The 15,215-nt window shown below is 39.1% G+C and overlaps 1 protein-coding gene across 1 annotated transcript in view; it reads right to left on the bottom strand.

Moving 5' to 3' along the window:
- Positions 1–14,869, bottom strand: part of RFLNB (refilin B) — a 31,696-nt gene extending 16,827 nt beyond the window's left edge. Inside the window, exon 1 of the mRNA XM_075850404.1 lies at positions 14,490–14,869. Within this exon, the coding sequence (XP_075706519.1) occupies positions 14,490–14,675 (186 nt within the window). The 5' untranslated portion in view covers positions 14,676–14,869. The remainder of the gene's footprint in view (positions 1–14,489) is intronic.
- Between the last annotated feature and the right edge of the window lie 346 nt (positions 14,870–15,215).

The following is a 15,215-nucleotide window of genomic DNA, read 5'->3' as shown; positions in this document are numbered from 1 at the left end:
ACAATATAGCAGCTTCCAGGGCAGTTTTAAAAAAACGAAATCGCTACATTTAGAGAAAAAAAAACCTATTGTGAAGATTTGCTAAGAAAAATGTGGCAAAAAAGTGTCGTACATGGCTTGCGGCAAATTTTTGGTGTGTTTTGGACACATTTGCACCTTCTGACATGGTTTTGGAAAGTGTCTAGTAAAAGGGACGGGCTATGGGGAGTTTTAATATGTGCCAAATTTTTTACTGAAGTGTGCCATTTTTTTGGGCACAAAATACTGGTGTAAAGTCTGCCAGCCATGAGGTGATGTAAGGATAAGAAAAGTGTTTAACATGTCTAGCAAGTTTTATCATATCTATGCTATGACTAAGAGAATTTTTTAGTAAGCATGGAGTATGCTTTTTATGATCTGTGTACATTTATAATGGACATTTATTGGCATAGTCTGTGAACAGACTGTAGTCTGCTGTCAGGCGGACTGGGAACCTGAAATTAAATTCAATTATACATGCCGTCTTTGCTTCATTTATATTAGAATGATTCGCTTTTGAAGCTGGAGCTAAATCTTTGGTAACGCATGAATTTAGGCCTAGTTCACATCGAGTTTTTTAACAAGCAGAAAAAATCTTGCCAGTGTTTTTGGACACAAAAAAATGTAATGATGGTATCTTTTACTAGCTCTGCTAAAGTTCCACTTGCCTGAGGAAGACACCTGTTCGGTGTTGAAACGCGTAGCCCTATAAAATTTTCAAGGATTACAGTCTATGTCCTTCATCTAGCAGCGCCCAGATATCCTTGTTTTTTTAACTTTATCTATGCTACTTTTTGCGGATGCTTTTATGCACCACCGACCAAGGAGGAGCTGCTCAAAGCTACTGTACAGAGTTGTGCCTAAGTGATAAAGAAAGTTGACAATATTTTTAGTCAGGAAAAAGGAATAACTTTGAATTTTCCAAAGCTTCTAAAAAGTAAGTATTGGCAGTAACCTAAGTAATTCAGAAATGGACACAATTGAAGGATATCCCTTCTAGTTTCAGTAATGAGAACTAACTAGCCTATGATCAGGTGGAGATATCATTAAAAGAGTTACATATGTTTCCTAGAACATAATACACTCCATTATTTTTAGGAAACAAGCCGAAAAGCAGCAGTGGGAACATAGCAGGTTTCTGGAAAGGAACACACTTTTTTTTTTGACAAATTGGAAGCGTAATATAAATACACACTGCTGAAAACAGTAACAAAAAGACAAGTGCTGAATGCCCTGCGGAGGCGACACACATGCCTGATCAGGCTTACAATGTTATCTGGACAAATGATATTTGCTGAAAGTTAAGGCACATTTAGTATTAAATAACGGTTTGTCTTACACGCCTTTTTTTTGTTTTGTTTTTTTCTTTTAACTCAGCACAAAAAAATATGAACCAACAATGTACAGCTGCGTAGGTTCTTCACAAAACATCATAGCAGTTATGACAAACATTATAAACCACCATCCCAAACGAAAAAAAAATAAATGTTTCAATAATAAATAATATCTCCAAACCACTTTCTCCTCCCCATCCGCTACATCGCCTCAAATAGTTCCCTTTCCAGTGCCTCAAACCGACACTGAATCCAAGGGGCCCAACTTGAGAAGAAAAAAGAGATCTTCCCCTTCTTTCTAAAATCATTCTTTTCCAACATTATAATTCTATTGGTGTATTTAACCCATTTATCTACCGATGGAGGGCTTTTACTCTTCCAATTCAATAAAATACACTTCCTAGCATAATAAAGTAATTTTCCCACTGCCATAGTTCTCCCCACATACCGCTCTTCTACCTCCAGAGCTCCCAATAAACAAATCCAAGGGTCTAGAGATATTCTTACTTGAAAAATCCCAAAAATATCATTACAGATCTCTCCCCAGAACATATTTATTTTTGGGCACATCCATAGTAGATGCAGGTTATCAGCTTCTAGACTATGACATTTAGGGCTCCTGGCTTCCTGATGCCCATAGAATTTGACTATCTTGGCCAGGGAGAAATGTTGATTGTGAACAATAAAAAATTGTTATATCCTATGGGCCAGGCTGGTTGACACTTTTTTGAGACCCCCTAATATCAGAGGCCATTTTCTACCATCCCTAGTACCTAGAATCTCTTCCCAGTACTTCCTGGATATACCTGGATTCCTTACCAACCTCTGCCTCATATAGGATTTATATAATTTAGACGACAGCCCCTTATTAGAAAGTGAATTCATCATTAATTTAATAAATTCTGGGGCCCCCACAATCCTCATTGCTCCATGATCTTCTGACATAAAGGCTTGATACAGCTGCCTGAAATAGAACCAATAAATAGGTCCAATATCACTCCTAAAATCTATTCAACCTAACAAACAGAATAGCAAAAATAGCTCTCCAGGACAGAACTCATCTACGTTTTTAAGGCTGTGTTCATACTGACATCAAAGGCTTCGTCGGCAGTCCCGGCAGATTTGTCGGGAACACTAGCACTGTATGGAAGTCAATGGGGTCTGTTGAGGTGTCCATCGTATGAAGGATTTAGTAGAGCGTTATAAACAGGAGCCACAACACAAATGTGAATATGGCCTGACTTATTACTGGACATGCTTTTTTTTAGCACAATGAAGTACAGACTATAGGTTATCTAAAAACACTACGTATATGCTAAGAGTTGTCCACAGGGAGAAACAATGTCTGATAACAACATTATGTTAGTTAATAGAGTTTTTCCACAAGATATATTTATGGCATATCAATAGAATATGCAGATCAGTTGGCATCCTGCCACTTGGACCTGCACAGATCGCTAAAATGAAAGGGCTTTGCCTTGGTTTTTCAGATCTCATTGGCTGTGCCAAGTCTTCCATTTGTGATGGATCTGTTTTTCTAAACTGAATCATGACAGATACCATTGTTTTTAATGAGATCCATTAGGTTTCCATATTTTATTTCAGAGTACAATAGCATAGCAGATAGCTATTCTGCCTGGTAAAACTATAGAAATCTGAATTAAAGGAAGGCTATCTGAGGCAGACGGATACTTTCTGCCATCAGAAAAATGCCACATAAGCCAGTATCACACACAGTTTTGATGCAATTATTTGTGCAATTTTTGGCTCAGTTTTTTTAACCAAAGTCATAAGTGTGGACAAAATACTAATCTAAGGAGAGCCTATGGGTATTCATCTGCTGAATGTAACAATAATGTTTCCTGTATTCACTGACAGCAATCTGAGATCTTAAAAATGGTAGTAAGTAGAAACACAAAGTATTTACAGAAAACATAAAACTTCCTTAAAGGGGTTATCCGGGTTAGTAAAATTGATGGCCTATCCTCAGGATAGGCCATCAATATTCGATCGGTAGGGGGGGGTCTGACAGTCGGCACCCCCGCCGATCCACTGTTTGAAAGGGATGTGGCGCTCCTCTTCATTGTTTACATGGTTCTCTTAATCCGTTGCATTTTTAGCTGCTGTGCAAGGTATCGCACCACTGTCCCATTCAATAATCCCACAGATCTAATATTGATGGCCTATCCTATGGATAGGCCTTCAATTGTAATAATCCGTAAACCCCTTTAAAAGTACCACAAAGGGAGGAGCTTAATCACTCGTATACTATCATGATTATCACGATTATATAAAATACCATCAACACAACACTGAAGTTAGCCAAACATGTGAATCTATACAGAACAGTACTGACTACCTGCCACTATATTAATAAAGTAACACTGTTTCAAAATATGGCGCACATAACATACCCCACTTTCAGAGAAGCAGCTGTGCACTTCAGGCAAAACTTTCATTGTCGCCCCCAGTTCAGCCAGGTCTGCCAGTTTCTAAGACTTTGTGCAGCACACTCCCTCGCACAGCAAGAACACACTCTGTGCTTTATACCTCCAAAGCGGAGAGATTAGATAAGAAGGTGCCCTCACCCAGGAAGTTAGAGCCAGGGCTACACCTGCAAGCTATGAAAAGGAAAGCAGTGCTACACCTCTGATAAAGGAAATGAACAGAATCACTATCCACAAGCTAGAAATAACTTGTAACCTTTTTACCCACAATGTATTGACTTGTACCAACAATCCCGAAATAGGAGCTGCAACGCTGCCGGTCCTACAACCAAAGTACACCCAGAACAGCAAGCGCAGGAAATACTTTAATAGGTAACTCCACCCTAAATACATAAGTCCTCTATTGTTTTGTTACTTTAGATGGGGCTTACCTGGGCCGCCATGTTACATTGATCAGATCTACCATAATGATTACTCTGCTTATCAGAAATGGCCCTATAAAAGCAGCAGCGCAGTAATATGGTGCAGCTTCTCCTGAATATAACGCTGTTTTCATTTTTCTGATGAGTGGCTCCGTTGTGCTGCTGCTTTGACAGGCCAATTTCTGGTGACAGACTCCAATTAAGAATATCTATTTTATAAAGACAGCCGACAGAATGACCCTACAATCTGGAATCCCAAGATCACCATGAAAGACCAAGTGGCATGAAGGAAAGGGTGTCTGCGCTGTGCTAATTCTTCACAATATGATGGTCTCAGAATCTACTTCTACAAAGCTGTTATTACTTTAATACTACATAGTAGAGAACAACATTTTAGGGGTGGGAAAAAATGCTGTTTACTAAGCGTGTGTAATAAAACCAATCCAGGAAGAATCAATGTAAAATTCAAGACACAATCTATACTGTCAGAAATCAAGGCAATTCATAGCATGTGCTGTACACAATATATGAAATGATGTCATATTCCACAAGTATATAAGAGCTATAAAAAACTGAGTCATATTTACTGCCACTGACAACATGATGTACCACAGCCGGTTCCTAGTAAATTTTGCTAACCATTTTCTTGAGTCAAGAATAATATAAGGCCCCGTTCACATGAGCTTCTGGGTTCCGTTAGACCTTTCCGTCAGGGGAACGTATAAACGGAAAGCCAAACGAAAACCATATCTTCCGTTTGCATTACCATTGATTTCATTGCTTCCATTGGCAATGGTTTCCATTTGTCTCCATTTCATAAGGTTTCTGTTTTTTTTAGCGGAAACAATAGCGTAGTCGACTGCGCTATTGTTTTTGCTAAGAAAAAATTGAAACCTTACAGAACGGAGACAAACGGAAACCATTTGCAACGGAAGCAATGAAATCAATGGTAATGCAAACGGAAGCTATGGTTTCTGTTTGGCTTTCCGTTCATGTGTTCCAGGCGGGAAAGGTCTAACGGAAGCCATCAACGGAACCCTGACACTGATGTGAACGAGGCCTAATAATCCAAGGCCACATTATGAAAAAATGTGTGTGGTGGCAAAAGTTTCTTTGTGTCTCAATTCCTCACCGTTTACAAGATCACTATTTTGCAAGTATGGGAATGTTCTTGCTTACATCCAGATGCTGTAAAACCATTCTGAACTAATACGTCTTGCAGCTGAGGGTTTGCTACTACTGTATCCAGTCTAGACAACAGTGAGCTAAATTCATCAGCAGCATGTCTACAGCTGTCTTTCCTGCCCTGATAGTTTGCTAAAGTGTATCAGTGGTGGTAAAATGTATCTGTTTAGGGTCCAAGCTGTTTATATCACACCAAATTACCTAGACTCGATGCAATTGTTACAAACTCCCAGCTGAGAACAAGATAAAAGAGTTCCATTCACTGGAATCAAGCAGAAATGAACATTTTGAGGAATTGAAATACAAAGTATAATAGAAAGTTGCAGAGCTTTTCATTAGTGATTAAACAAAACATTTATTATTCAGCTCAGAGATTATAATCATACATAGTGATAATTGTAACAACAACATCTAATTGATAAATGATCAATTCAAAAAAAAAAAAAAAAATCCTCCTTAAAAAAAAAATGAGAAGGACCTTCTTCTCCAGTATGGGTGAGAAAGCAGCAGGTTCTCCTATTAGGGTATGTTCACACGGCAGCGTCCATAACGGCTGAAATTACGGGCCTGTATTCTGGAGAAAACAGCCCCGTCATTTCAGCCATAACGGCGTGCGCAGGCGCTTGAACGCCGCGTCCATTACTGACGTGACTGGAGCTGGTTTTCCATGGAGTCCATGGAAAACGGCTCCATTTACGTCTGAAGAAGTGACATGACACTTCTTTGGCGCGGGCGTCTATTTACGCGCCGTCTTTTGACAGCGACGCGTAAATATACGCCTCGTGTGAACAGACAAACGTCAGCCCATTGCTTTCAATGGGCAGATGTTTGTCAACGCTTTCAAGCCGTAATTTCGGACGTAATTCCAGGCGTAAAACGCCCGAATTACGTCCGTAATTTGGCCGTGTGAATATACCCTTACTGGAATAGCAAGGTGGAACGAACAAGCCTCAGGAGTAAGTACAAGCCTATTACGGCTCAGTATAATCTCAAGGTTGTAAAGAGCCATAATACAGCACCCATAGACTTTTATGGGGCACTACTGTACAACCGCATGCCTCCAATTTCATACAGAGGCATGTTTTCTTTTAGATGCCATATAAATCTGCCAAAAAAAAAATGCCGTAATATGGAGATATTGCTACCTAGAAGAATGCAGAACACTATTCAGTGGCATACAGAGGGCCTATGGCTCCGCAGTACAGAGCCGCTCTGCGTGCCTCTGTACAGCCTCTGGGCACACACCTCTACTGTGTACACCAGATCTACTTAATCAAAGTGGGGTATGCCCAGTCTGACTGCTACTCCACCAAACCTTCTACTTCAGTAACATTAAGGCCTCATGCACACGACCGTAGACATGTGCACGGCCGTGATTTTCGGGTCGGCCGGGGGCGGAATGTCACCCGCAAGCCGCCCCCAACAATCATGGGCCGTGCACATGGCCGTGGCAATTATTTGCTATAAGCCTGGACCACAGAAACGCCCGTAATAAGACATGTCCGTTCTTTCTGTGGTCCGGGCTCCGGGGCCATGCGCGGACCGTGGAAACCACGGTCGTGTGAATGGCCCCATAGGAATGAATGGGGCCGCAATTCTCCTGTGGATTTTCGAGAGAATTGTAGCCGCAAAAGCACGTTCGTGTGCATGGGGCCTAACATGTTCCTTTCCTATATATAATAATGTACATAATATTCTGGATAATCTTAGTCTTTGGATTTGACGTTAATAATTTAGAATATAAAAACTAGATAGAAGTTACATCACTGTAATGTGGTCAGAAGTACATATGAAATGAAAATGTAAAAAAATAAATAATGAACCTATTGCTTTGTGGTAGTAAAACATTATGGAGTCACGATGAGCCAGCAGAATTATAGTAGGACAAGAAAATAAAGTACTAAAATAGAAAAGAATTGTAGAGGAATACTGGAGGGATCATGTCTGCAGGATTGTCTCTTTATACACCCTTGTCTGTATAGATGATGTATCCCACTGTATGTTTATAGATAAGCGCATACCCTACTGCTGCAGCCCCCAAGTGTTCGCAAATCAATTCAAAGTATGACTTGTAAAGACTAAATGTGCTTTGTTTTATTATATTTATTCTAAGGTATAGAATATATTTACATTTATTTCCTTATGCTATGATTGTTTATTATTATTTCCATTACTTCACTCCAGAGATTTCCCAAAATCCAGTGTAAACCATAAGCACCTATTGATTTCATTGGCCTATATGCAATACTGCAGAGAAAGCGAGTACTTACAAAGTGATTTCCCAGCAATCTCCGTTGACTGGAGCTTAAATAGGTTGTTCTATGCTCTAGGACTTAGGCCGTCCATGTATTAGATGATCGTCTGTAGTTTCAATATTAAAGGGGTTGTATACGATGAAAAAACACAGTCAGACTTTTTCCTTTTTCTCTTCCACTCTATTTAAAGCATTCAGCACTCATTTGGGCAGACTTATTATTACGGTCTTAAACATAGCTGAAAACAAATCAAGGCAGACAGATATGCCAAATTTATCACAGTGGGGCACGCTGTATGATAAATTTGGCACATCTCGCTAGACATGTTAGGCGTATTTAAGCCATGCCCCCTTTTCACTAATCCCCACCCATTTTCTAGACAATATTAAATCTGTCTAGTGAGGCACGAAAAGTGTCTAAAACACAAAATAAAACTAGTACAAGTCTTGTATGCCAGTTTCTTGGCAGAAATTGACCCAGAATTCTGGCGCATTTAGCTTAATAAATCTCCCCTGTTATGTTTTAATGAATTTCCTACAAATATCAACTGATCTGTATGCACAAAGCCTTAGTTAGCATGAGTAGAATGTGTGCTTATATTCTATGAATATGCCCTGGTCAGTGCTGGTGAGATGCTCTTTAAAGTGAAAATATGGGCAATAACTGAAAACGTAACTTATGCCCAGGTTGAAGGATCATTTTCATATCACAAACCTTCTGACATGTCTTACAGATATGCTAACGGTGGAAGTCCAAGCATTAGGATTCTCCATCGATCACTAGATGGCGTTGTACTGAGTGCTGTGCCACCAGCTCTCACCAGCTCGTCTGTAAATAACTGATGGCAGGCGATATACTGTCTTTTACTTCTACTCATATCTCCAAGACTAACCAAGAAAAGCGAAAGGGAACCGAAGGGGCATGGCTGTCAACCCATTCATTCTATTTATCAGTGGACCCCCACCCTCCACAGGGACTAACATTTAATGTTGTGCTAAATGACAGTGGACTAACTTGGGGGTCTGAGAGTTTTCCTAACTTACTTACCCTGGATCACAACACCCTCAACCCCTGCATGGAGTCACTGTTTGCACAATATACTCCCATTTATCCAGGTCACCTTTTACACTGAAGTCTTTTCATGACAAGTGGATGACAAGTCTTCATGGACACCAAACATGACAGCAGAGTGTGCACAACATAGTGGGTCCTCTACAGACACATCCATTCATACACAGGCACTGAGCTGTCATTTACTAGTCATGTTGTTCCAGCTGCAGGAGGATACAAGATATTTGCACAGGGAGGATCTGCTCTATAACAGTTTTACAAGACATTTTACGAAACAAGGGTAAACGTAGGATAAGTACTGTTTTGGATTGAGTTATAGGTAACTGACAAGTAAATTGTTATTTTGCCAGCATTAATTCTACAACTAAGCATAAAAGTGGATATTAAATGATGGCTATAAATATGGTTTATCTCCAGCTGTACACATGTCCATTCTTGTCTGCCAATATATAAGATTATATGTGAATAGTGAAAACAACATAGACTTCAATGTGAAAGGAGACCCAAACAAGAAGAGACAGATGTGATGTGTATGTAACACACTGACAAATTAATACATTGTTAAAGTTCACCAGATGAGACAGATGGATTACATAGGGAACCATTATAAACCTGCAGCTGCAGAGCTCAACTCTGCTATACAGTATGTGCTGCACTTGTAATAACAAGGACTGTGCGCTCCTTCCTGTCTAGTGCTGTGAATTACTGGGGGCTAAGGACATTTAGGGTCAGCTGACTGGTGCAGTATATACATACTAACTACTATACACAGCATATAAACACTACTATATGCTTTATGTATAAATATAGAGTGTACACAAGAACAAATTATATAATATATACAGAATATATAAATATGATATAATATATACATATTGTGTAGTATATGCACATACACACATACATACACTAAGTAATATGCAAATAAATATATATATATATATATATATATATATATATATATATATATATATAAATAATACACAATCGATATACATATTTTATTATACTGTATTTACAGTACACAGATAATAAATGCACTTGCAGTACTATGTAATTCTACATGATATAGACATGATATAGACACATGCCATATAACATATATAGTATATACACATAAAATACCTAGCATATACAAAATATTATATAATATATACAGTATATGGTCATACAGACACATTATATATTATAGATTATTTACTGTACACTGTATAACACATACATATGATTTATGCACATTATACAGTATATACACAGACTATATAGCATACATAGTATATACACACGACTGCAGCTCTGGATGATGTGCTCATCAGTGCAATAAAGAACAAGTCATGTCCAGAAGAGACAAGCAAGCCTGTACATAATAACTGGTGTAATGTCATGCAGCCTGTACATAATAACTGGTGTAATGTCATTCAGTCTGTATATAATAACTGGTGTAATGTCATGCAGCCTGTACATAATAACTGGTGTAATGTCATTCAGCCTGTATATAATAACTGGTGTAATGTCATTCAGCCTGTATATAATAACTGGTGTAATGTCATTCAGCCTGTACATAATAACTGGTGTAATGTCATGCAGCCTGTATATAATAACTGGTGTAATGTCATGCAGCCTGTACATAATAACTGGTGTAATGTCATGCAGCCTGTACATAATAACTGGTGTAAAGTCATGCAGCCTGTACATAATAACTGGTGTAATGTCATGCAGCCTGTACATAATAACTGGTGTAATGTCATGCAGCCTGTACATAATAACTGGTGTAATGTCATGCAGCCTGTACATAATAACTGGTGTAATGTCATGCAGCCTGTATATAATAACTGGTGTAATGTCATGCAGCCTGTACATAATAACTGGTGTAATGTCATGCAGCCTGTACATAATAACTGGTGTAATGTCATGCAGCCTGTACATAATAACTGGTGTAATGTCATGCAGCCTGTACATAATAACTGGTGTAATGTCATGCAGCCTGTACATAATAACTGGTGTAATGTCATGCAGCCTGTATATAATAACTGGTGTAAAGTGATGCAGCCTGTACATAATAACTGGTGTAATGTCATTCAGCCTGTATATAATAACTGGTGTAATGTCATGCAGCCTGTACATAATAACTGGTGTAATGTCATGCAGCCTGTACATAATAACTGGTGTAAAGTGATGCACCCTGTATATAATAACTGGTGTAAAGTGATGCAGCCTGTACATAATAACTGGTGTAAAGTTATGCAGCCTGTACATAATAACTGGTGTAAAGTGATGCAGCCTGTACATAATAACTGGTGTAAAGTTATGCAGCCTGTACATAATAACTGGTGTAAAGTGATGCAGCCTGTACATAATAACTGGTGTAAAGTCATGCAGCCTGTACATAATAACTGGTGTAATGTCATGCAGCCTGTACATAATAACTGGTGTAAAGTGATGCAGCCTGTACATAATAACTGGTGTAAAGTGATGCAGCCTGTACATAATAACTGGTGTAATGTCATGCAGCCTGTACATAATAACTGGTGTAATGTCATGCAGCCTGTACATAATAACTGGTGTAAAGTGATGCAGCCTGTACATAATAACTGGTGTAAAGTTATGCAGCCTGTACATAATAACTGGTGTAATGTCATTCAGCCTGTACATAATAACTGGTGTAAAGTTATGCAGCCTGTACATAATAACTGGTGTAAAGTGATGCAGCCTGTACAAAATAACTGGTTTCAAGTCATGCAGCCTGTACATAATAACTGGTGTAAAGTGATGCAGCCTGTACATAATAACTGGTGTAAAGTCATGCAGCCTGTATGTAATAACTGGTGTAATGTCATTCAGCCTGTACATAATAACTGGTGTAATGTCATGCAGCCTGTATATAATAACTGGTGTAATGTCATGCAGCCTGTACATAATAACTGGTGTAATGTCATGCAGCCTGTATATAATAACTGGTGTAATGTCATGCAGCCTGTACATAATAACTGGTGTAAAGTTATGCAGCCTGTATATAATAACTGGTGTAAAGTCATGCAGCCTGTACATAATAACTGGTGTAATGTCATTCTGCCTGTACATAATAACTGGTGTAAAGTCATGCAGCCTGTACATAATAACTGGTGTAAAGTCATGCAGCCTGTATATAATAACTGGTGTAATGTCATGCCGCCTGTACATAATAACTGGTGTAAAGTCATGCAGCCTGTACATAATAACTGGTGTAAAGTCATGCCGCCTGTACATAATAACTGGTGTAAAGTGATGCACCCTGTATATAATAACTGGTGTAATGTCATGCAGCCTGTATATAATAACTGGTGTAAAGTGATGCAGCCTGTATATAATAACTGGTGTAAAGTTATGCAGCCTGTATATAATAACTGGTGTAATGTCATGCAGCCTGTATATAATAACTGGTGTAATGTCATTCAGCCTGTACATAATAACTGGTGTAATGTCATGCAGCCTGTATATAATAACTGGTGTAATGTCATGCAGCCTGTATATAATAACTGGTGTAATGTCATGCAGCCTGTACATAATAACTGGTGTAAAGTTATGCAGCCTGTACATAATAACTGGTGTAAAGTCATGCAGCCTGTACATAATAACTGGTGTAATGTCATTCTGCCTGTACATAATAACTGGTGTAAAGTGATGCAGCCTGTATATAATAACTGGTGTAAAGTTATGCAGCCTGTATATAATAACTGGTGTAAAGTCATGCAGCCTGTACATAATAACTGGTGTAATGTCATTCTGCCTGTACATAATAACTGGTGTAAAGTCATGCAGCCTGTACATAATAACTGGTGTAAAGTCATGCCGCCTGTACATAATAACTGGTGTAAAGTGATGCACGCTGTATATAATAACTGGTGTAATGTCATGCAGCCTGTATATAATAACTGGTGTAATATGATGCAGCCTGTATATAATAACTGGTGTAAAGTTATGCAGCCTGTATATAATAACTGGTGTAATGTCATGCAGCCTGTATATAATAACTGGTGTAATGTCATTCAGCCTGTACATAATAACTGGTGTAATGTCATGCAGCCTGTATATAATAACTGGTGTAATGTCATGCAGCCTGTATATAATAACTGGTGTAATGTCATGCAGCCTGTACATAATAACTGGTGTAAAGTTATGCAGCCTGTACATAATAACTGGTGTAAAGTCATGCAGCCTGTACATAATAACTGGTGTAATGTCATTCTGCCTGTACATAATAACTGGTGTAAAGTGATGCAGCCTGTATATAATAACTGGTGTAAAGTGATGCAGCCTGTATATAATAACTGGTGTAATGTCATGCAGCCTGTATATAATAACTGGTGTAATGTCATTCAGCCTGTACATAATAACTGGTGTAATGTCATGCAGCCTGTATATAATAACTGGTGTAAAGTGATGCAGCCTGTACATAATAACTGGTGTAATGTCATGCAGCCTGTACATAATAACTGGTGTAATGTCATGCAGCCTGTATATAATAACTGGTGTAAAGTCATGCAGCCTGTACATAATAACTGGTGTAAAGTGATGCAGCCTGTATATAATAACTGGTGTAAAGTCAGGCAGCCTGTATATAATAACTGGTGTAAAGTCATGCAGCCTGTATATAATAACTGGTGTAAAGTCATGCTGCCTGTACATAATAACTGGTGTAAAGTCATGCCGCCTGTACATAATAACTGGTGTAAAGTGATGCACCCTGTATATAATAACTGGTGTAATGTCATGCAGCCTGTATATAATAACTGGTGTAAAGTGATGCAGCCTGTATATAATAACTGGTGTAAAGTTATGCAGCCTGTACATAATAACTGGTGTAAAGTGATGCAGCCTGTATATAATAACTGGTGTAAAGTGATGCAGCCTGTATATAATAACTGGTGTAAAGTGATGCAGCCTGTATATAATAACTGGTGTAATGTTATGCAGCCTGTACATAATAACTGGTGTAAAGTGATGCAGCCTGTATATAATAACTGGTGTAAAGTGATGCAGCCTGTATATAATAACTGGTGTAATGTCATTCAGCATGTACGTAATAACTGGTGCAAAGTCATGCAGCCTGTATATAATAACTGGTGTAATGTCATGCAGCCTGTATATAATAACTGGTGTAATGTCATGCAGCCTGTATATAATAACTGGTGTAAAGTCATGCAGCCTGTATATAATAACTGGTGTAATGTCATGCCGCCTGTACATAATAACTGGTGTAAAGTCATGCAGCCTGTACATAATAACTGGTGTAAAGTTATGCAGCCTGTATATAATAACTGGTGTAAAGTGATGCAGCCTGTATAATATAACTGGTGTGAAGTCATGCAGCCTGTATATAATAACTGGTGTAATGTCATGCAGCCTGTACATAATAACTGGTGTAAAGTGATGCAGCCTGTACATAATAACTGGTGTAAAGTGATGCAGCCTGTATATAATAACTGGTGTAATGTCATGCAGCCTGTACATAATAACTGGTGTAAAGTGATGCAGCCTGTATATAATAACTGGTGTAATGTCATGCCGCCTGTACATAATAACTGGTGTAAAGTCATGCAGCCTGTATAATATAACTGGTGTGAAGTCATTCAGCCTGTGTATAATAACTGGTGTAATGTCATGCAGCCTGTACATAATAACTGGTGTAATGTCATGCAGCCTGTATATAATAACTGGTGTAAAGTCATTCTGCCTGTGCTGTGGTCTATGACCTTACAATGGCCGGACTCTACTCACCACCTGCACTGTATGGCCGGAGATGTCTTGATCAGATGACTTCTCGGTTGAGGTTGAGCTCAGGAGCCAGTTGCTGGGACAGGGGCTTGGAGGAAGTCCTGAATCCGGACTGTCCAGGACCCTCTCACTCTTCTTCTTCATGTCCAGCAGATCTGGGACATCCTGCAGGTTGAGCCTCCCAACCATAGCTGCTTATTGCTGGGCTGGTACTGCAGGCTAGATACGTGGATGATGCTTTGTAACCCTACTGAGATGCTACCAGACACGTCCAAGTGCTTAATGGGCAGCTGAGAAGTAATGAATCAGTCACCCAGTAATGTCTGACTTGTGCTGTGTAGAAGGAGCAGCTCCAGAAACGCGGTCACCTTCTAAGCAGCCACCAGGACTAGAGTTATGTGAGAGAAGTTGTGTGTAGTAGCAGCACAGTGTGGATGGACCGCCTTCATCTGTCCCTCCTCTGCAGCTGTAGTCCTGGGTTTATTATTAAGCCTTAGTTAATTGTTAATATGCAGGCATGAGAGTTCTCACGCCTCAGAGCACTGACATTATACATCCCCTTATTTATACTGGATTTACTTTGTGCCCTGCTCCAAGATTTAGATATCTCTTCCACATAGTAGATAGAAAATACATAGAACTGATGAGAGAGAGAGGGAGGAGAGAGAAAGAGAGGAGAAAGAGAGAAGAGAGAGAAGGGAGAGAGAGAGAGAGAGAAGGGAGAGAGAG

The sequence above is a fragment of the Rhinoderma darwinii genome, chromosome 2, assembly GCF_050947455.1.
Source record: "Rhinoderma darwinii isolate aRhiDar2 chromosome 2, aRhiDar2.hap1, whole genome shotgun sequence".
Lineage (NCBI taxonomy): Eukaryota > Metazoa > Chordata > Amphibia > Anura > Rhinodermatidae > Rhinoderma > Rhinoderma darwinii.
Note: the sequence above shows the minus strand (reverse complement) of the source record. Positions and strands in the feature narration are given on the sequence as shown.